This window comes from Colius striatus, chromosome 3, assembly GCF_028858725.1.
Source record: "Colius striatus isolate bColStr4 chromosome 3, bColStr4.1.hap1, whole genome shotgun sequence".
NCBI lineage: Eukaryota > Metazoa > Chordata > Aves > Coliiformes > Coliidae > Colius > Colius striatus.
In genome coordinates this window covers 16,972,131-16,994,239 of record NC_084761.1, presented here as the reverse complement: position 1 = coordinate 16,994,239, position 22,109 = coordinate 16,972,131, and the positions used below count along the sequence as shown (strand labels likewise).

Below are 22,109 nucleotides of genomic sequence, written 5' to 3'. Positions count from 1 at the left end.
ACTGGCACTTCTGCCCCAGTTTTCCCTGGGAGCACAGGGCCTCCCTCGTACCTCTCTTGCACAAGCTCACTGCCCACCTCTCCCCTCACCACCTCACACACGCACACCCAGGCACTCTTTTCACTGAGCCGAAAGTATGGCTGTCTCTCTGCACAGAGGACTCCTCTCTGCACAAGGCCACATGATCCTGACAGGTGCCCTCAGCAGATGTGGAAACTCTTGTACAATAAGATGGCTGCTAGGTAAGACTGGGCAGTGATGGATTTATTCAGATTCTGGCCTCATTCCCCACCCATGTTTTCCTTGCAGTCCAGCTGCCTGTGGGGAGGATGTGATGCATCCTGGAGCTGTGATGTCTTGGAGCAGCCATGATCACAACTCCTTCAGTGCAGAACTGGTCCGGGCGTCCTGCACCCTCTGTGGGAACCAGATAGTGGAAAGCCCAGCCCTCCACTGGTCCAAAGCTGCCCCCTTGACCAGGAGTCCTGGGAACCTGGTAGGAGGTGCACGAATTTCTTGGGTCTCCAGCAAACCTCATGCCCTGGATCTGGTTCTGCTCTGAATGTGTGCTTGCGGTATTTGAGGAGGAGGCTCATCTACACGAGTGCTGAGGATGAGATGAACCGAGAAGCTCAGAGCCCACAGCATAGACCTGGCTGCAGTCAGTGGCCCCATGGCCCAGCAAGGTCCCTGAGCTCTGTGCAATGGCCCTGCCCTGCCCGTGGGGCTGCCCTTCAGAGCCTCCTCTCTGCCCTGGCCAGCAGGTCCCCGGGCAGTCCCGCGGAGGGTGGCTGAGGATCCAGGCCAGAGCGCATGATGGGAATGATGAGATCGTCCATGTTTGGCATCACCAATATTTTCTGAAAAGAGGAATCCAAAATAGCAAGAAGTAAGTGGTTTTGATAATGTCAATCCCTGACTGGTGACATATCTGCTGGGAACTGGCCTTGACAGGAGCCACAGGAGCCTGGTGCTGTGAACAGAGGGTCCTGGGCTCCTATCCATTTGTAAGCAGCTGATTGTGCCTGGCCCTAAAGGACTTCCAGCTCTGGGTACCTCAGGGTAGAGACCAGTTTTAATTTGTCCTGCCCCATGTAGTGAGGCTTCAAGGGTGGTCATGGCAGAGGGCAGGGAGCAGCACTTTGAAGCCACTCAGATGGGCAGCTCTCAAGGGGTGTTTGGGTGCCTAAATACCCATGGGGACATTTCTGCTCTTTGATCAGAGTTCTCAAAGGTGAGAGGCAGGAAACAAACCAGTGAGTACCTTGTGGTGGGAGACTGCTGACCCTGTGATGATCAATCTCCCAGACTTGCTGACACTCCCTATCCCTCCTGCTTGGGGCAGGGCTGCACACACTGGGAGGAAACTGCAGTTCGTCTAGTGCTCTAGTGCTCAGGGTACCAGCTCTTAAAGCAGGTACTTAGGTTGTATTTCTTGACTGGCCAAAGCTGGACAAACCAAATCAGATAATGGCCTTTTGTAAAGATAACCCTGGCCTCCAAACTGATTATCCCTGGGTCACAGCAATGCCTGTGCTTCAGCAGGGTTTGCTGAACCCTTTCCCAGACTAGGAACCTGAAATTCATGCTGCAGCTTCTTCTCGATCCACTCGGTGACGTGGAGAAAGGTCACCTCCCGCTCGCCCAGCTTCGGGCGCACCTTCAGCTCCAGCTGAGGGGGGACTCGGAAGCTGTACCTGTGAGGGGAAAGGAAAGAGGCAGAAAGCATCATGTCCTGAAGCCCCAGAGCTGGCTGCTTGGCCAAGCAAGGGGAGCTGGAAGAAGATGCATATGTGGATGGAGAGCTGGTACCAGACACGGTCTGTGGGTGGCGGGGGGATGTTCACAGCCAGGGTGCCCGCCAGCTCCTGCACCTCCACCGTCAGCAGCAGCGGTGTGTTGGAAACCTCCTCAATCTTTTTTTTGATGAATTCGTTTTCAGTGGCCTTCTGGAAGTACTTGGACTTGGCGATTTTGTCCACAAAGCGCAGGATCTTCCGGCTCGTGCTGTTGCCGCTGACGTGGCTGGAGCGAGGGGAGCCACAGCTCAGCAGCAGGGTCAGGCCCAGAGCTGTGCTGGGTTTCGGCATCCCCTGGCTGCCTGCCACAGCACCCCGTGGGGACAGGAGTCCCTGTGAAGGGCTGCCGTGATGTGCCAGGGTGCTTGTGTTTGCCTTCATGAGGAAACCAGCCCCAAGCCCCTGTGCTGGCGGAGCACTGTGCCGCCCCAAGGTCTCCCCACGGCACAACCCCTTACCCCTCGGTGCCAGGTGGTGGGACCCGCTCCCCCAGGGCTCCCACTGGCTCTGCGGCAGAGACATCTTCCTCATCGGAGGAGCCAGCGCTGGATGACTCGGCATCGCTGTCTGCCAGGAGGATCAGCCGTGGCTTGGCCCTGTAAGCCGCGAGGAGCATCATGGAGGTGCTCGGGGGCCAACACCCTCTTGCCTGGAGGGCGGAGGATGAAATCCAGCCATGCCCCAGTTTCCTTACCCCTCTTGGCCTGCTTCTGCAGGGCTGCTCTCCTCTGCAGTGCTTTCTTTCCCCAGCTTGCTGAGGTTCATCTTTGTCTCGAGTGTCATCTGCAACGAGCCGCTGTAGGTGACCTCCATGTCCACCCAGAGCCCTGCCAGGGAGAAGGATGGGGTAAGCCCCTGGCAGCACTGCAGCACAGGCTGAGGGCTGCTCACGTGCCTGCTGAAACCCCCCTGCTTTGAGGACTGCCCTGGAACCTTGGTAACAGCTTCTGTAGTACTAGCCCTGGAGTCTCTGCTGCTCTGTGAGACTCTTACCTTGGTCATTGACTGTGGGATTGGAGGCGCTGAGGACCGAGGGGATGGATGTGCCCATATCCAGCTCTGTCAGTGCCAGCTCGTTCATGAAATATGGGAGCTGATGGAGGGAAACCATACAGGAATGGTCACTGCAGCCTGGCACCACCATGGGGCCCTGAGGATGGGGCTCCCCTAGGTGCTCTGGTGCTCCTGCCTCTCACCTTGATCTTGCTCAACTTCTTCTGGATCTTATTGGAGACTTGCTCAGCCCAGTACTGCTCCCGGAGGAAGTCCCAGAAGATGCGTCCCACCAGCGCGTTCATCCAGGCCATGCACCCCTCGCTGCGCCCAGCCACGGCCTCGCTGGGCTGTGGAGGGACGGAAGCCACGAGCCCCTGGAGCGAGGTGGCCCCATGAGCAGTGGTACCCACTGCCTGGGTGCTCCCCTGCACCACGGCTTGGCTGCTCAAACCACCGTGCTGGAAGGGAGGAGATGAACCACAGGCTGGAAGTGGCTGCAAGCAGGGTCTATCAGTCTCCCCTTAGCACTCATATCCCACTCCCAGGGCTGGATTTGTCCCACTCACCTTTGTGGGTGTGGGGCTGCCCAGTGCTCCATGAGAGGGGCTCTGCTCCGGGCTGCCCCCCACCTGCGCTGGCACGAATCGGGCCATGTAGGTGCTGTAATCCAGGAAAATGTTCTGTCGGACGCTTCCTGCCAGGTCCTTGGGTGGGAGGGCGGAGGGGATGTCCTCGGTGCTCCCTCCGCTGCTGCTGCCGCTGCTCTGTGGAGCCAGCCCCGCACCTGGGGATACTGGGACATGAGCAGGTCGTGAGATGGCATGAGAGATGAGATATCTCCTGGCTGCAATGAACAGGTGGTGACATTCCGCCCGCCTAGGATGCCAGTGACATGCCACCCACTCCATGCCAGCAAAGGGGATCCTCCAGGCTCTCCCTGCTGCTTTACTCTAAGCTCTGTCATGTCCCCCCACGCTCACCGCTGTCTACCAAGGCTTTGTCCTCCTGGCACACAAGCAGCTCCCACCCCAGATCAGTCCTGGCACAGAGCAGAGGCCATGATGCCTGCTTCTCACCTGGCCCAGCTTCATCATGGTTGCTGCTGGGTGTCCCACGGGAGGCTCGCACGAGGTGCTGGTACCACTCCTCCTTCTCCCTCCCTGTGCGCCCGAAAAGGTACAGGCACCTCTCCCTGCAGTCCCCCGGGATGTCCTGCCCTTGCACCTTCTTTGTCCCTTCATCTCTCTGCAGCTCTGTGTCGTGCTCCTCACTGCTCCTGCACTCCACCTGCACTGGCTCAGGAAGGAGGATGCAGATGGGGTACTTCTTGTTCCACGTCCGCTTTCTGGCCAGGCTGGAGGGGCAGAGGAAGACCTGCAACACCGAGAGCGGTGGTGAGGCCAGGCCAGGGAATGGGGTGTTGGGAATCCCCATGGGAAGGACCTTGGCACTCCCGGACTCACTTTGGCATTGGTCAGGTCGTAGCAGCGGTGGCTGATGAAGGTGGTGTTGAGGATTTCCTCCTCAAAGGTGGCTCGCCGTGGGATGTTGCTCTTGGGGTAGGAGAGCTTGAGGGTGGCTCCATCCAGCGTGGCGTGCACTGAGTGCGTGAGTGACGGGTGGAAAAGCTCGGGGTCGTAGGTGTGCAGCTGGTTCATCCAGCCCTGGGCAGGGGCAGAAGGAGCCATCTGCTGCCTGCTGTGCACCCGCTACAGGCTCAGCACCCCCAGCTTCGTGCTGCACCCAAAACCCTGAGCATCCCCGCAGCTGCCACCCAGCACCCCACCCCTGACCACTCCTACCTGGAGGTGGTGGGTTTCCCGTGGCTCTCCTGGGAGCAGCCTGGGGCGCAGGTGGCCCCGTGGTCCCTGTGCCACTGGCGGATGCTTTGGCATGAGGAAGAGGATGGCGAGGAAGCCCAGCACCAGCCCACAGATAAGTCCCAGGCAGAGGCCGGCGGCGTAGGACGGCAGTGGCAGGATGAAGTAGCCGTAGGCGAGGAGGGCGACTGAGGCGAGGGCTTTGCCTGGCACCGTGCCCCCCGGCTCTGCTGGCGGCGGCTCCTGGGAGGGTGGCAGCTGGGGTTCGGCGTCCCGCTGAGCCACCTCCACCACCTGGATCACATCCCCGTAGGAGCAGATCTCGTAGCGGCAGTTCACGGTGGGCTCCCAGGGACTCCAGTCCCGCACTCGGCGGGCCCCAGCCCCGCGGCCCCCCACCTGCCCGGGGCTGCCCCCCGCCTCCTGCCCCCCGGCACCCGCCTTCGCCCACGCCGCGGGGCTGCTCTCCTCGGCCATGAGCCGGCTGAGCCGGCTGAGGGGCTCCTGCACGGCCTCTGACAGCCGCCTCTTGGTGTCCTCCAGCCTGGCGTCACGCAGCCGGAGCAGGGCAGCACGGCTCTCTGACGGGGAGACACTGGGGGACGACGGGGCCGTGCGGGACTTGGCCGGGCTCAGCCGGGGCTGCGGGGCCCGCGGGAGGTCAGCCAGGAGCATCCCCTCGGGCTGGGGTGAAGGGGAAAGCTTCGTGTCCCCATCCACAGAAAAAATGAGCCCACAGCCGTCCTGGCCGCCGCTGTCCTCTCTGGTGCTGGTGGGATGAGGCATTAGCCCGTCGGTGTCCCTGTGCCGAGGTGAGCCTGGGGACGGTGCCAGGGCTGGAGAGGCATCTGCCGCCGCCGCAGCCTGGTCTGCCATCGCTCGCATCGCCGACGGTGCTGGTGCTGCGGAGGGAATGAGAGGAAGCAGCTCAGCTCTGTGACACCTCCAGGCGCTGTCCCAGTCCTGCCTTCCCCATCAGCATCGTCACAAAACACCGAGCAGGAGCGGGGCACCCCTGGGGACCCCATCACCATGGACTAGGCACCTTCCAGCCTATTTTGAGATGCCCTCGGGGCCATGGAGCTGCCAGCGGATGGGAGGCTATCGGCTCTCCCTGCATTTCCCGGCAGGGATTGATTGGATGGGGAAGGCACCATGGTAAGATGAGCTCAATGATAGCGTACAGGAACCACTTGTATAACGAGGATAAACCTCAGCCAGGCAATTAGCAACAGTGCATCTGAGAACTTGGAGTCATAAGCCAGGTCTGCAGCAAAACAAGGGGAACTTTTGTTCAGAGGGATGTTACGTTGGCCCCTGGTGCAAGCGCAGGGGCTGTGAGGAGGGATGCAACACCAGTGGGCAGGACTCTGGCTTCTCTAAATGGTTCTTACTTAACCAGCAGTGGTTTGGCCCTTGCTTAATGTGTTGCATGAACCCGAAATGAAGCAAGCCTGAGCTGTGGCCCTAGTTCAGCATGAGGGTGCTCTGGAAGCTGGCCTTGGTAGTCTGTTTTTAGTGGAGGGGCACAAAAGTTTGCCTAACAAACAAAGTTTCTGTAGCCCTGGGGGTGTTCCTGGCCATGGCCATGTTGTCCTTTACCCAACAGCCACCACAATCCTCTGTTGCTGCACTCCTGCCAAAGCAGTGGAGCTAGAGCAGTGGGGCGAGTGGATGGAGGCTGTAGGACAGGCTCTATAGGCCATGGCAGGCTGAGCCCAGCATGCACTGGGTTCATGGGGTGCTTGAGCTCTGCCACCATCCTCTTCCCCTCACAGCCTCAGAGATGCTGGGGCTGAGCAGGACCCTGCACCTTGGGTGATGTGCACCCAGCATCTGCATCACCCTGGATCCTCAAAGCGCTTCACTGCCATGAATTAATCACAGGCTGTGCCACAGCTGCCTCCAGCACCGTTTATGTAATCTCACGTTTGGCGGCTTTTGCTTTGCTTCTCATTTACTGGAGCCACTTGTTAACTCCAAATAACCAGCGGATGATTAACCCTGGTGACACCCAGCACCTGTCAGAAACCCTGGCTGTGGGGCTGGTGCCATCCAGCCCATGGGCAGGGCTGCTGGCAGACGGAGCGGTCTGGGGCACCAGCCAAAGCACCAGAACAGCAAAACAGGGAGTGAGCAGAGGAAGATGAGCAGTAGAGCCCTGTACACCTCCCACCTAAGCATGGCAGGTGAGGGGCTGCCAGGACCCCCACTTGCCCTTCATCATGCAGGTTTCTCAGTGACCCTGTGCCACAGCCATCCCCCAGTGTCCTCAGTGCTGCCCATCACCCTCCCCAGCCCTCAGCTGTGCCTACCAGAAAGCCCCGAGCTGATCCTCGGTGAGTCGCTGTCCCTGCAAGGGTTAAGGGGAACGCTGGCTGCCCCGTGCTTGACGAGGGTTTGGTGCTCTGCTCTGCTGTGCCTGCCTCTTCCTTACCACTGCACTGGTATTCGTGGGCTTTAACAGCTAAGGAGAAAAAAAAGAAAGAAGGGGGAAAAAAAAGAGAAGATGACGACTGTTTCCTGAGAGACCATTAGCACAGTGGAAGACAGAGATAATAATAGCCTGGGCTTGTATGGGAGTTTTCATCTGGCAGGGACGTCAAGTACAGCGGGGGCTATAGTATAGATACACTGCTGAAACGCAGCCACCTCTGGGTGTGTGGGTGCCTGGGAGGAGGGGAGCAGCAGGGACGGACCCCAGCTGGACCACCAGCGCTCCAAGGCAGAGGGTCCACACAGAGCAGTCCCAGGGAAGGCTTTGCTGCCGGCTCAGGCTCCAGAGAGCAAGCACGGAGCCCAGAAGTGCCCCTGGAGCTGGATCCTTGGTGCACTTGATGACTGCTGACCCTCCTCACTGCTCTTGGCAATACCATAGCCATAAACACCGTCAGGCCTCTCCGCTGGACCCAGGCTCTGAATTTCTGCTCCTTCCTTTTAGCTCTGGTTCAAATTCAGGGCTTGGACTTGATTTTGAATCAGACATATGCTGCAGCCTGGACTGGGGTGGTGTCTTTGAGCATCTCTCCCACAAACGCTCCCACAGCAGCAGGAGCCTCCGTGACACAGCACGGCACGGTGTTCCCCAGCATTCGCTCACCCTGAGATGACCCCAAAACCGCTTGGAAAGAGGAAGTTCCCCCGTGCCAGTGTCTGCCCCATCAGTGCCCTGGGCTGTGTACTCCAAGGGGAACACTGCCCAGTGAGTGTTTGCTTGTGTTGTAAAATCAGGGAGACTTAATTGGAAAACTAACTTCCAGCAGCCCTCTCCAGCTAATTAGAGGTGCAGGTGGCTGGGGCAGAGGGCTGGCACTGCTGGTGACGGTGTCAGGGCTCTGTCTGGGTGAGAGGAGGCTTTCATCACCCAGCCAAATGAGCTGGAAATGCCTCAGCTAATTAATTATCTCCACAATATACCGCTACAGAAACCAAATTGCTGTTGTTAGTGCGAGAACTGCGGAGCTCTCTGCATTATCCTGGCATTAAAGAGCTTGGAGCTTTGAGGAAGTCTCACTGCAACCTCAAGACACAACTTTGGGCAATGGGTAGGGCAGAGTGAGAGCCCAGCTCCGTTTTCTGTGCCTGCTTGCACGTCACATTGCTCCCTCTCAGGGGGTTTACTGGTGGATACTGGAGTGGATTTCATGCCACTGGAGGAGTCAGGAGCATTGCTGCAGGGCGGCCGTGCCTGCTGGGATGCTCAGAGCCAAGTAAGTAGCCTTAGTGCCCAGCACCCAATCTGGTCCTCCAGTGATCTGTTCCCAAAGCCTTCCCACCACCCTGTGCCGTCCCAGGGCTCAAGATCAGCCTCTGCTGTGGACTTTGCTTCCCACCCATGGCTCAGCTGTCCACACCCCTCATGGCATGACCATTTTGGCTCACGGGAGAGCTCTCAGCCCTGGTTTCACCCTGAGGCAGGACTCAGTGGTTCACTCAGCTGTTTCATTAGCAGAGGCACAGCTTCACCTTCAGGATTCTGGTTAGCAGCAGACATATAGGTGGATGACGCTGCCAAGACACAGGAGTTGGGTGGCTGCTGTGGCTCCTTCCACTAGCTGAAAATCTGCACCCCAAACATATACATGGCCCATGAATCTATTTGGAGCCCTTCCTGACATCCTGCTTGTCTGATCTCAATGGATCACAAGAGGAGTGCTTTCCAAACAGCAAGTCACCTCTTCTCTGCATGGTGACATGGCACGTTCTCTCACTGCAGTGAGAGCCCCCTCCTCCCCCGGCCCGGGCGCCTGCCACGAATCATCAATCCCTGGGGCTGGAGCAGGGAGCTCAGCCTGCTGGAGATGAAAGCCTGACCTAATTCAAATGGGCAGCATCCAGCGGGCAGGAGCACCGCCAGCTCCGGCCTCACACACCGGGCGCAGCCCCGGGGTGAGCTCTGGGCTGATGGACACATCGGTTGGCATTAGGGAGCAGGGACCCATCCGGGAGCTGCACTGTGGGCTGCAGGGCTTCGGCAGCAGTGCCGGCTTCTTGGGACAGTCCCTGGCTTCTGTCCGAAGGGCGCTGGCGTTTTTGCTCTTGCACCAGGGAAGGGGCAACTTCTGTGAGAGGCCACTGGATGAAGGGTCACCCAAGGGTCCTCAGATAAAACCAGAGAAGAAGAGACTTGCAGTGTCTGGGTGTTTTTTGGAAGGAAAAGGAAGCTGCACGCAGTTCATCCCTTCCTGGAGCCTGCCAAGGAGCTGGCTGCCTGCAGTTCACCTTCAAAGCCCTTACCTTGTCACACGCCAGGCTGCTGCTGCCTCTTCCTTCCCGGAGCCCCACGCACCCCACGAAGGGACACAGTGGGGGCCCTGCATCGCCTCGCCCCGCAGCCCTCCCTGGGGAGGGTCCCCACGGGTGACCCGTGGCTCTGAGCTCCCGGGGCAGTGGGAGGTCCCGAGCCCCCAGCATGTGTGTGCTGGGGACCCCCCAGTTCGCCGCAAGAACTGCCCAAACTCCATCAGCCGCCCCGGGCAGCGCTGCTGGGGGGCCCGGCCTCCTCCCCGCGGGTCCCCCGCGCCCGCAGCGCTGGTACCTGCGCCAGGCGGGCGGTCCCGGGCAGCCGAGGAGACGGGCCGCTCTCAGAGCATGGGGAGAACCGGTGCCGGTGGGAACGATGACAGGAGCGTCAGTCCCAGAGACGGGGCAGGACCGGGCCCGGTGCCCGCGAGGAAGAACCAGTGCCAGCGCTGCAGGAGGCAGGCCGGTCCCGGTGTCGGGATCCAAGGACCGATGCCCGTGCCAGCAGAAGAGGGTTGGTACCGGTGCCGGTGCCGGCGCGGGGGATGAAGAGGAGGTGCCGGAGGCGGGGGGTCCGTCCCGCTCCCGGCGCCGGCTGCGGATGAGCGGTGCCGGGCTGCAGCTCGCCCCGCTCCAGCCGCCGATGCCGGAGCATCCGCAGCACCGTGCCCGGTCCCCGCTCAGCCCCGCCTCTCCCCGCCCCCCTCCCCCCGCTCTCTCAGGAGCCTTGGCGGGGGCTGCGGGGCCCGGACCGGGGTTTCCCGCGGCGGGGGGGGGGCAGGGGGCGGGGCGGGACCCCCCCGCGGGCACCGGGACCCCCGGTACCGGCTGCCGCCAGCGCCCCCTGCCGGCCGGCAGCGCGCCCGCGGCGGGGCGGGCCCGGGGCGGGCCCGGGGCGGGCGGACGGCGCCGGGGCGGCGGGCGCAGCCATGTCCTTCTGCTCCTTCCTGAGAGGCGAGGTGTTCAAGGACCACTTCCAGCCGGGTGAGCGGGGACGGGGCTCTCGGGGGGGTGTTGCTGGTTCCCCGTGGGGTCGGGCTGGGGTCTCGGGGATCCCCCCAGCCCTCCTTGGGGAGCTCACGGGGAGTCCCCCGGAAAGGCTGAATTCCCAGGGGTGGGGGATGTGTGAGGTGGGGGTAGCCTTTCCTGTGGAGTGTCCTCCACCCGTGAGACCCTCTCTCTGGGGTCCCCCGATGATGGGGAGCAGGAGATCCTGGCCTCAAAGGTGGGGCGGAGGGGTGTCCCTGTACGGGCCCCGTGGAGGGGTCCTGCCCTGCGGGGCCGGGCCGTAGAGGAGCCCCTATAGGGGATATGGGTCCTACGCCACGTCCCAGAAGCTCCCGCTGCACCCCCTCGGCACTGGGCTGCTGACGGCAGCTGGCAGTGGCGCACGCGGGCAAAGTCCAGCGCGGGTGGGTGTCCCGTGTCACCCTGCTGACACGTCCCCACCGCTGCCCCCCTCCCCCTTCCCGATCCCCTGCACTCGCTGCTGGGACACAGCAGGGCCGGGGGCTGCTCCCCAGCACTGACCTGGCTCCTCCCACCCTCCCCAGGCATCTACATCTGTGCCAAGTGTGGTCATGAGCTCTTCTCCAGCCATGCCAAGTACGAGCACTCTTCGCCATGGCCGGCCTTCACCGACACCATCCACCAGGACAGCGTGTCCAAGCGTGAGGAGCGGCCGGGGGCTTTAAAGGTGACGGGGAAGCAGCTACAAAACCTCCATGGGTGTTTTGCCCTGAGCCTCTCAGACTGCTGAGGAAGACCACTCACTGTCAAACCCTCTCCTCGCATTTCCAGGTGTCTTGTGGCAGGTGTGGCAATGGGCTTGGCCACGAATTCCTCAACGACGGGCCGAAGAGGGGCCAGTCCCGCTTCTGAATATTCAGCAGCTCGCTGAAGTTTGTCCCAAAAGGTACATCTTCGCAGCTCTTTCAGCCCACATGCTTATTTTGGGGAAAGCTGCTGATAGCCAGGCCACACTGTGTGTGATGCACTGGTTTGAGTGTCACTGGCTGTTCAGATAAGCCATGGAGCCACTTGCATTCTGAATAAATCTCATGTGCATCAGTCTGCTCAGCTGTTGGCTCGGCTTCCTGACCTCACACGGTGAAAGGCAGAATGTGCTGGAGCTCCTGGGTGCAGTCATGGGTCTCTGCGTGTCTGAGGGTCAGCTGAGGATCGGGGGAGGTTCTGCCAGTGATGCAAAGAGAGGGCAGGGAGCACCTGCAAGGGGAAAAATGGGGCTGGGAGAGTTTGCTGCCTCACTCCTCTGGGGAGTGAGGTGGTAGCTCTGAATATTGCAGCTGCCCCATGGGTAGGGAGAAGGTCTGTGTGGAAGGGCAGGGCTTCTTGCTGTTGTGGTTATCATGCTGTTTGCTTCCCTCAAGTCAGAAAAGGGCTTTTGGAGGCCAGATTCAGGGCAGCACCCCGGCCATGACTTGCTCTTCCGCTTGTTGGACTGCAGTTGTCGTGAGATGTTAGCAGCATGTCGCAGAATAACGGGCCTGGGGGTTCCAGAGCGAGAACCATGAACCCTGATTTTTACCTTTTTTCTTTTAGGCAAATCTGACAAGGACCTGACAGAGAAGTAAGCGAGCTGCTCTACTTGGCACACTGCTCTTGGGCTGATCCTGCTTTCACACCTTGGGGTGCACCGTCTGGTCAAGGGGACACCAGGAGCAAGAGGAACCTCAAAGAAGCTCCTGGTTGCCCCAGGCTGATTCCCTCTCAGGGCTGCTCCGGGAAAGGGGAAGGGTGCTTCACACGAATTGGGGTGATGCAAAGGCTGCATCTCTTCATTCTACCCACCCTTTCCCCCTCCCCAACCTACCCCCTCCAGCAGCCTCGCCTCTGCCAGCAGCAGCACAGCCCTTTTGGGTTGACCCGTTAAAGGAGCACGTGTGTCTCTGCTGGGGCGGTTTGGCTGTTGGCTTCAGCTGAGCCAGAACCCTCTCCTGATCACAGCCATGAGGGACTGGTTCTGATGTGGCACCGATGCAATCCAGAGTGGCTCCAGGGGCCTTTCCAAGGAGTAATGCTGGATTAGCTGAGGTCAGAGTCTGGGTTAATCTCTGGTGCTATTCTGGGCTGGGATCATGGTATGAATTGTACTACATAAACCCTTCCAGGGTGCTAGGGCAAGGATGATTTTATGATCCTGCTAGAGAGCATCCAGGTATTTTCCCCTCTACCCATCTTGCACTCAGTAGAGACAGTTCTCCACTTCCCATGTCCCCTGGGCTTGATTCTGACTTGGCCTTACAGCAGGTTTATCACTGTGCTCTACATTCCAGTGCACTAACGGTTCCTCCTTGCTCTACACTGGTGCAAGGGAGGCCAGAATTGGGCTCACGGGCTGCACTTTGCACAACTCAGGCATTAAGAATCACATCTGCATTCCCTCTGCACACAGGAGGGCTGCGACACTGATTTCTCCTTAATTCAACATCTTGATTCGTGGCCTTCCCTCCTTGTCCCAGAAACCAAATCCTCCTCTTTGAAATCAATGCACAAGGATTTCTGAAGATGCTGAGATGTGGGTCCATGGTGGGGCTGGTGGGCAGCATGGAGGTGGTTTGGTGAGGCCACGCCGCCAGTGTCGTTACGGCACGGCTGCGCTTGGGGGCACGTCGGAGGCTTTTCTGTGCATGGTATCACCCCAATCCCACCGGTTTGAGGGCACTGATAAAAAGTGCAACGTGCCAGCTCATTAACTGGACCTCACAGCTGGAATTGTACCTCTTTCAATACTGAAAATAAAGCACTGTTTCACTGTGGTGGAGAAATAACCTCTGCTTTTAAAACATGACGGGTGATGATGCCTACCCTGGGCTGCTCAGTTTGCCCAGTGTTGGTTGCAAGGATGGAGAGAGAGGCTGTGCTGATGGAGGATGCATGCCAGACTGTCACAAATGCAGGACAGGTTTCTGTGTCTCCAAACCCCTGGGCAGAAAGCTGAGAGCAGATTTCATCTGATGCCTCTATCTCCACAAACTCACATCCCTAGGTGTGCATCCATGCTGGCTCACATCCAGCATGGTCTGGCAGCCCAAGGGTTTGGTCTGAGGTCAGTGTGTGGGGTTTTATACTAGATCTGTTGCTGCTACTCCAGGTTTTCCTATGTGAAAGGGGATGCTGATGCTCTGGAGGCCTTTAGGCATTCCCAAGGTCAAATTTCTTACAAGGGAAGATTTGCTTTTCATTCTCATTAATATTTACAAGTATATAAATGGTGGGTGTCCGGAGGTTGGGGCATCTCTTTTTTTCTATTTTATCTAGTGACAGGACAAGGGGTAATGAGATGAAGCTGGAACACAAAAAGTTCCATTTAAACATAAGAAAAAAATATTTCACTGTTCAGGTGAGGGAGCCCTGTCACAGGCTGCCCAGGGAGGGTGTGGAGGCTCCTTCTCTGGAGGTTTTCAAGAGCTGCCTGGATATATTCCTATGTGAGCTGATCTAGGTGGACCTGCTTTGGTAGGGGGTTGGACTGGATGATCTCTAAAGGTCCCTTCCAACCCCTACCATTCTATGATTCCAGTTAGCTTTTTTGCCCAAGTGAAGCTGGTTTTAGCTTGTTTCATACTGTCTTCTTGGTACTTTCTAGGCTGGCAGGAATATCTGGGCAGAGGAGATACAAGTTTTAGCAGTCTGTCATGATAGTTTCCCTGTGTGATGGTGCCCACAAGACGAAGCTACAGCCCTCTCTGCCTTTGAGAGGTCTCTTTGCCCTGGCAGGGTTGGAGATGGGGTTCATGGAGGCTGGAGACTTGAGCTGGGCTTTGCTAGACTCTGGTTCCCTTGTCCAAGGGGATAAAGTCTGCTCTGGAGCATGGGAACCAGCACCACATCTCCCTCCTGCCCTGCTGCTGGCTCATGCCTCATGACATCACCCTCACCACCTTCCCCCTGCTTGGGACGACCTCCGACTGATTATTAATCAGGTTCCAGTCTGAAGGTTCAAGCTGCTTTTCGACCTATTAATCCTCCGATCTGCTGCTTTGCCCTGGCCTGGCCATCACCATGTGGGGCCAGGAGGTCAGCAGTTGCCTCTTGGCTTCCCTCCCTGGGACACAGCAGGACCACCCATCCCTGGCACACCTCCTGCCCCGCTGCCCCTCTCTCTGCCCTGGGAGGGAATGTGGTTTTGAGGTAGTTTCCCCTGAGATGCTGTGATGGAAGGAAACCTCCTCGGGAGTGCCAGCGGCGAGGGGATGATGATGATTCCTCCTACTCGTGGGCTCTTCAGCACCCAGCCATGCTGCCATGCAGTTCGTGGACTCAGGCACGAGAGGGTGCAAGTGCTTTTCCTAACCCATCCCAGGCGTTGCAGGGAGAGAAGGACGCTCGCTGGGGCAGGCACGGCGGTAGCTTTGCCTTCCTGCGGATCCAGCCTTGCAACAACGAGAAGGAAAATTACCCGGAGCCAAAAAACCCATCCCTCGGGAGGGTGTAAATAGATTTCCTGGAAGTCTGGCCAGAGTCACCAACGCTAGCGGGATTTTGGGCAGGGGTTTTCCAGAATGCAGACCCCATCCCTGCCCCTTCCCATCTCTGCCGGCCCCGCAGGGTCCCTGGGACTTCCCTGGAGCTCTGCGGATGCTCGGAGCGGGAGGGAGCCCGCTCTGCCCTTCTGCCCGGGGCATCCCCGTCACCCCTGCCGGGATGTGGCCTGTCCTTCCCCTCTGCCACTCCTCCGCATATTATTGTTAGGCTAATGACAATTCTGGTTTGATAAGAGGATTTTGCTTAGTCGGGCAAACGTGGCCCCACATCAGCACCGTGGGTTAATGACAGCAATTGAATTACGTTACCAGGCCGACCCAAACTTCCCTGGTTGTTTAAAAAGTCATTAATTTCCCCCGCCGTAGCCTCCAGCTGACCTCCTTTTTAAGTGTTTTAATTTTTTCATTTGCATGCCATGAAGAGGAGCTGCCTCTTTGACCCTCCTTGGGATGGCTCCAGCAGACGGCAAAGCGGCCAGAGCACGGCGAGATTTAGATTAATTCTCCTAATAAAGACAACAAGCCCTATGGAAATTACGTTATGCAAGGAAAAAGAAAATGACCTGGAGGCATTAGGAAGCTGTAATTACCCTTGTTCCTTGGAGCCAGGGCTGCAGGAGGAGTGAGCTGGCTGGACAGGCGGTCCCCTGTCTGCACCAGCTGCTTTCACCTGAAATTTTCACTCCTGTGTCAAGTGAGCAGCCCAGCCTCGCAGGGGTGGCTCCTTCTTTTCTGTTTCTGAAGTTTTATTTAATTTGACCCTTTGATCAACATTTTTTCCCACTCCAGCTGAGCCCATGGACTACCTGTGTTGACACATCTGCAGGTATGGTGGCATGCTGAGGGCAGGGGCTGCATCTGGCTGCAAACATGGACTGTGAGACTCCAGAGCAGCACTTCTGGGTTTTACACATTGGGACATCCCTGGGGCAGAAGCACAGACAGATTTGGGGGGTGCTCTTGCACAGTTGAGTCCCAGCAGCTGATTGCTTTTGGCCCCAGCCACAAACCCTGAGCTGTGACAGGGTCCCATCCCAGTGATGGGTTCTGAAACATCAGTTTGCTTAAAAGAGATGATTTGAATACCTTTTGGGGCAATAAAGGCTGGGGCTGGTTTTATGCCAGTTACAGAAAACAAAGTGATGGTAATTAAAGAAACCACTCCACGCCCCTGATTTCCCTGAGACACGGGAGGCTGTCAGGACGCGGGGTGCCTCCCCTTGCCCAGCTCACTCGCTCCATCCTGGGGAGAGTACCTGTCCCTCAGCACATCCAGCAACAGCTGGAAGAAATTAAAGGCTTATTCCACTTCATTCAGCGATAATAACCTCATTTCTCCCTATTCCGGGCTGCCTCCTGGCCCGAGATACCGCTTGCCGGGCGGGAGGCAATCGCTGACCTCCTTCCTGAGGTTTGTTTGATCCAGATGAACCTCCCAGAGCCACGAGGTGGGGAAATTTGTTTTCAGTTTGTGGTGTGCATTAATTAGGGAGATAATGACTGGAAACATTCAGAGCGAGTCTGAGCACGATGGAAAAATGTTTAGCCCAAGGAAAATTTTAATCTTTCCTTTTCTTTTTCATTCCCGACTGTTGAGATCCGACTTTTTAAGGCAATTAGTGAGGGGTTATTTGTTAATCAGTCATACTTATACGCTTGCATTGGGATCTTATCTCACGCTCCCAAGTGCACATCGCTTCTAATCACAAGGTTCATTTTTGATGTGGGAGATAGCTGGCCCAGGCTGGTGATGCGTGCTGCTGTGCAGCTGCTGCTGACTGCACCAAGACGTGGCTGGCGCTGAGCGTGATGCTGCCCTTCCTGTGCCCTCTGCGGGCTCCATCCTCAGCCCAAGCGCATCCCAGCATTTTGGAGGTGGCTTCCAGGCATGGTTCTCCCAGAGTCTGCCCAGAGTGGGACTAATCACCCCCAGCTGAATCCCCATCCCATGCCGTGGGTGCAGACAGAGCCGGGGCCTGCCCCTGAAATGGTGGTGCCAGCATGGGGATACCGACAGCACTCTTGCCCTCCCCATGCCTTGGCATGGAGCTGGATGAACCGTTCCCAAAACACGTCACTCACATGGCCCTGGGGAATCACTCCAGCCCTGCAAGCATCAGTCCAGCCCTGGCAGCACCGGCCTAGCCCTGTGAGCATCAGTCCAGCCCTTCACCATCATCAATCTAGCCTTGGGAGCACTGGCTAGCCCTGTGAGCATCAATCCAGCCCTTCACCAGAATTGGTCCAGCCCTGTGAGCATTGGTCCAGCCAGTCCAACCCTTCACCAGCATCACTCCAACTCCTCACCAGCATCAGTCCAGCCCTTCAATCATCATTCCAGCACCACAGCTGCTCCCACGACCACCCTGATGGGCCACAACCCAAAATCCCACTAGTGCTGGGTGATGCCCGGCCAGGGCTCTCCTCTCTGCAATCCTCATTGCACATGCTTTTAAGCAATACACTTTACTGTCTACAATAATGATTTGTTGCTTGTAAAACCACCGTGATTAACTACAGTTTAGCCTCCTGGTTTCATGTCTTATCATGTTTCATCTCACACAAAAGACATTTACAGTCTATTTTCAACTTCAAAGCAAATGCTTCTTGCGTGAGCATTAAGGAAGGCAAATATTTAAGCAGAACCTGTATGGTATTAGCGTCTCTTGATGTTCCCTGCTGAGTGAGGATTGATGGCTGCCTCAAAAGGCAGGTTTTTCTTATTGTTTCATGCACCAGCGATTAATATTTCATGTTCCCACTGCTATACGTTTGCTGGCTGGCACTGGCCTACTCTGGCAGTGCTTTCTTCATGTCTTATATGTCCAGCTTTTAAGCACTTCAGTATAGGAACTGCAACTCTTGGCATGGTTCTTTGCTCTTATTGAAGCCTCCTGCCCGAGTTTTTTTGAATTAAGTTCATCTTGTTGGTGTCAAGGTGGATGGCACGTTCTCCTTCCCCACCAATACCTCTGTCCTGTTGCTTTACAGTGCTCTGCCCCAGCCTGGACCCTTTTGCTGCCCCAGCTTTTAGGTGGGTGCTGCAGGCTGTGTACCCACTGGCACGGGGACAGTGGGGACAGCAACGTGGGGACCAGATCCTGCAGCAGCAAGAGCGTGAGGCTGTATCCTGCCCTACCACAGCCCTGCAGAGGAGTACATAGACCAGGGTGAGAAGCAGCTGCCATCCCTGGTACCACCCTTTGCTCAGTGCCTACATGGCACTGGCATTGCCCTGAGACCTCCTCATTGTTGCTATCACCATCCAGCACCTCTCCTACTGCCCCGGTGGGGTTTCTACTCCCCAGTGCCAGAGGGAGAAACACGGTGTGTCCACTGGACTTCCTCCCTGCAGAAACTCCCGCGTTCCCCAGCAGCCTTGTCAGGGCAGGATGAAAATAGGCCAGGACCAAATTCCTCTGCTTTGAACACGATGACACACTGGCGTGCATTTGTCTGAACTCTAAACATATTAAGACCAGGAACTGTAAGGGACGGCTCTGCTTATCATCCAGCTGTGAGTTAATATAATTCAATTAGCATGAACAGTAAATATAGCTCATTTTAATTTAGATGGAGGGATTGCTGTGGCTTGATCCTTTAATTTCAGGAGTAGGGAAGCTGTGAGAGGACTGCCAAGAATTTCTGCAAACCCCACATTTTCTCTGGGCCCGTGGGCTCTCTCTCAGGGTGCCCTGCAGGCAGAGGAGCCCGTGTGCCTGGTGATTTGGCGCCTGGTGATTGGCACCCAGTGAGCAACTTCCTGGAGGGGCCGGGAGGACCTGAGGGGTTTGAACTACATAGTTATTAGGTGCAAAATAAAGAGTGGAAAGGCACTGGGAAGGAATAAGCAGTGCAGACTGTTTAAAAAAGATCAGCTTGGGAGAGAAGCCGGAGACATGTGTCTTCAGGGCTGCGCTGCATTCTTGGGAGATTATTTTCAACGCGTGCATCTTTTCTGCATCACAGTCTATCTTTGTTCCCCTCTGACGTCTTGAGTCAGGGCTGGTATTTTATGGCCAGGGCTGTGCCTGCCAGCAGCATGACAGCTCTGCTGGAAACAAACTTCTCTGCGCTTTCAAAAAAGAAAAAAAAAGGATCTCACAGGCATAAAATTCAAAGTAAGAGATCAAACTAGTTAATCTTGGATTAATCTAAGCCACTGACTCTAAGCACACTGACGAGTGAAGCATCAAGGCTCTGACAGGGATGTAACGCAGGCAGGAGGTGCTGCCTCTGCCAGACACGTCCTGTGCCCGTCCGTCTGTCTGTCCAGGTGTGGGACACGGCACGCTGCACGGCACAGCTCCCTCCTCTCTGTCTGGGTATGCTAACTCCTGCTGTGGTGCTTTCTATCTGCCCATCCTGGGCACGCAGGGACTTCTGCAGGACAGAAATTGGGTGGCAATTGGGGTTTGTGGGTGCAACTGTTCACAATTGTGTGCATGGCGTGAGGTTGGTGATGAGTCATGGGCTAATGAAGCTCATGCAATACATCCTTCTCTGCGGGTTAGGCCGAGAGGAGTGTTTTCTATCATCCCTCCTGACATTACTGAATAACTTCGGTTGCATTCAATTAAAATAGCTCCTTTAACTGATGGCTCTTAAGATGCAATACTGGAGATTGTCTGCTGCTTCTGTCCAGCCCATGTGCAGCAGAGGGATGGCAACGACCAGGCACGGCTGCTCCAGTGGGATGCAGGGAATGCCAGTGGGGACTTGGATGGTTGGATGGAAAAGGGTTCACAGGTTTGGTGCTCAAAGAGCTTTTGAACCTCTTGAGTTGTCAGGTGCCTGGGGAATCTGTCCCCCCAGCTCATCCATGAAGTGAGGTGGAAACTTGCAGCCCCCATGGAGCTAGTCTGGGTTGTGCCACTGCCCCATGGCGCTGCAGGATGGGAGCCCAACGCTCTGCTAGGGCTACCAGTGGTCTTAGCCTCAGCTCTGCTCCCCAGTGTACCTCCAAGGCCACGAGACACTCTATTGCATTGCCAAAAAACTCTTTATCTACTTCTTGGGGTTCACAATGTCCTTTCCCAGACCAGAAACACAGATTGATGGGCACAGAGCCCTGCTTTTCCCATTGCCTTACAGAGCTAGATGCATCAGTCGAGGATGTGGCCAACTCACTGGCACATGGAGCTGTGCCAGAGGTGGGCAGGAGCCTGTGGGGTCCTGGCTGCTGAGAGCCGTTCAGAGATGGGATATCACAGGCCTGATCTCTCATCCTGCCTGCACAGCTGGTGGGTGAGCAGGTGATGCAGTGGGGAGAACAGGGCTGAGCTGGGGATGTGATGATATTGAGTTGATTCACCTGACTCAGGCATTACCCAGAGCAGGTCATAAAGGAGGGAGCATCAAATCTTGGCCTTGCCTGGGCTGAGCTGAAGTGTTGTTTGGGGTAGATGCTACTTCCAGGGGGTGGATGGTGCTGTGACCCTGAAATCATTCAGGTAGACATCACTGATGTCAGCAGGAGCAAGCACTCTGCCTGATAGCCCCATTTGGTGAGTAAATGATTCACCTGGACATAGAAAATCCCCAAGAATTGACTTAACATTCACTTCTGAGTTGCATCCTCATCTCATACACTTTCCTGTGTATTTAAAAAACTGAACAATAGATGTCGCATAGATGCTGGTAAACACCAGGGCAAAACATTGGCTGTGGGTTTGGTGGATCACGGGGTGCTGCTCAGCAGGGCCTCACACCTCCTACCCTAGATACACTCACAACCCTACTCAACCAAGCAGGTCTTTTGAGCTTGTGTCCATACATGGTGGGACTCAGGTGGATGGCAATGGGCTACCAGGGAGCTGGAAGCTTTGGAGGAGGACTGCAACTCTCAACTGGCTGTCCTGTGGGAAAGAGGCTGCTGTGGACTCAAGGGCTTTTTGGGAGGGAATTTCACCCCAGAGCAAGGTGGATAGTGTAGTCCAGCCTGCCTGTGGGATATGTTCTCTAGCTCTCAGCCTCCCCAGGACAGAAGGAGGTCCTGACAAAGCTGTGTCTCTGCTGAGGTTCCCGTGCAACACAGACAGGAAAGGCCTGCAGTTTGCTGGTTTTGGGGTTTTTTTTTGACTGCTTTTTTGCTGTTTGCCCTATTCCAGTTTAGCATAGAGGTATGATATTTGTGGGGCAAAACAAAAACCCAGTGGATGGGTATTCCTGCATACTTGGACTCCCTGAGGCAGTGCTCTGCTCACTGCAGAACCCAGTGCAGTGCATCCCAGCCACACCATGTACTGCATGGCAGAGAATCCCACAATGGTGGGCGTAGGAAGGGAGCTCTGGACCTCCTCCAGTCCAACCCTTTGCTAAAGCAGGTTCATCTCGATCAGAGGGCACAGGAACGCGTCGAGACGAGTTTGGAAACTTCCAGAGAAGGAGACTCCACACCCTCCCTGGGCAGCCTGTGCCAGGGCTCCCTCACCTGAACAGCAAACAAGTTTTTTTATGGTGTTCAAGTGGAACTTCCTGTGTTCCAGCTTCTTTCCATTACCCCTTGTCCTGTCATTGGGCAATACAGAAAGAAGACTGGCCCCATTCTCTTGACACACACCCTTTAGGTGTTTATCAGCATTGATAAGGTCCCCTCTCAGCCTTCTCCAGACTAAACAGCCCCAGGTCTCGCAGCCTTTCTTTGTCAGAGGGATGTTCCAGTCCCCTCATCATCTTGCTAGCCCTTTTCTGGACTCTATCCAGAAGTTCCTTGTCTGTCTTGATCTGGGGAGCCCAGAACTGTACACAGCACTGTAGATGTGCACAGATGTGCTGGGACACCCAGCTGGAGCCAAGGCAGCCACCCACATGTGCACTGGGCTTTCTCAGCATGGATGTTGGTACAATGGGCAAAGAGAACCCTCATGCATTCTTTGTTTCTGAGGGATTCATTGGGATCCTGCCTCCCTGCGAGGGGCAGACTGAGGTGAACACCTCTGCCTCGATGCAGATGGAACTGCATCGTGGAAATAACAAAAGGCTGTAATTTGCCAATACATGCTGAAGGGCGAGACAGATCGTGTCTTCAATTACAGCTGCTCACGTGCCTGAGTTGACAAAATATGCAAGGTATTCTTTTAATTTCTCCATTTGAGGCCGGCTCAGGATCCTGATACTTATCAAACCCAGGGCATGGATGTAGCTCTGAGGAGGAAATGTGCTCTTGCAGACAGCCTGAGTCAATCCAAGGCACTGCTCAGGCCTTCAAAACTGGGCCCAAACTGAACCTACATGCGGGCTTC

At 56.6% G+C, this 22,109-nt stretch overlaps 2 protein-coding genes across 2 annotated transcripts; one reads left to right on the top strand and one right to left on the bottom strand.

The window, feature by feature from the left end:
• Positions 1-315: 315 nt before the first annotated feature.
• Positions 316-5,500, bottom strand: LOC104558949 (testis-expressed protein 2). Its single transcript, XM_061993449.1, has 11 exons — positions 4,598-5,500; positions 4,259-4,459; positions 3,872-4,169; positions 3,362-3,579; positions 2,996-3,169; positions 2,793-2,892; positions 2,494-2,626; positions 2,258-2,395; positions 1,813-2,025; positions 1,577-1,697; positions 316-860 (listed from the first exon to the last, which is right to left on the bottom strand). Exons 1-11 carry the CDS (start codon positions 5,498-5,500, stop codon positions 735-737), a joined length of 2,625 nt encoding a protein of 874 aa, XP_061849433.1. The 3' UTR covers positions 316-734.
• A 4,761-nt stretch (positions 5,501-10,261) lies between these two features.
• MSRB1 (methionine sulfoxide reductase B1) lies at positions 10,262-13,149 on the top strand. Its single transcript, XM_061993393.1, has 4 exons — positions 10,262-10,342; positions 10,912-11,054; positions 11,159-11,273; positions 11,921-13,149. The coding sequence occupies exons 1-4, from the start codon at positions 10,288-10,290 to the stop codon at positions 11,950-11,952; spliced, it is 345 nt and encodes a 114-aa protein (XP_061849377.1). The 5' UTR covers positions 10,262-10,287; the 3' UTR covers positions 11,953-13,149.
• The last annotated feature ends 8,960 nt before the right edge of the window (positions 13,150-22,109 follow it).

Coding starts and splice junctions, on each gene's coding strand:
- LOC104558949 (XM_061993449.1), bottom strand. CDS start 5,500: ATGCGAGCGATGGCAGACCAGGCTGCGGCGGCGGCAGATGCCTCTCCA. Junction 2,893..2,995: donor AGAAGTTGAGCAAGATCAAG/GTGAGAGGCAGG, acceptor TCCCTCCATCAG/CTCCCATATTTCATGAACGA. Junction 2,026..2,257: donor CCACCACCTGGCACCGAGGG/GTAAGGGGTTGT, acceptor CCCTCGCTCCAG/CCACGTCAGCGGCAACAGCA.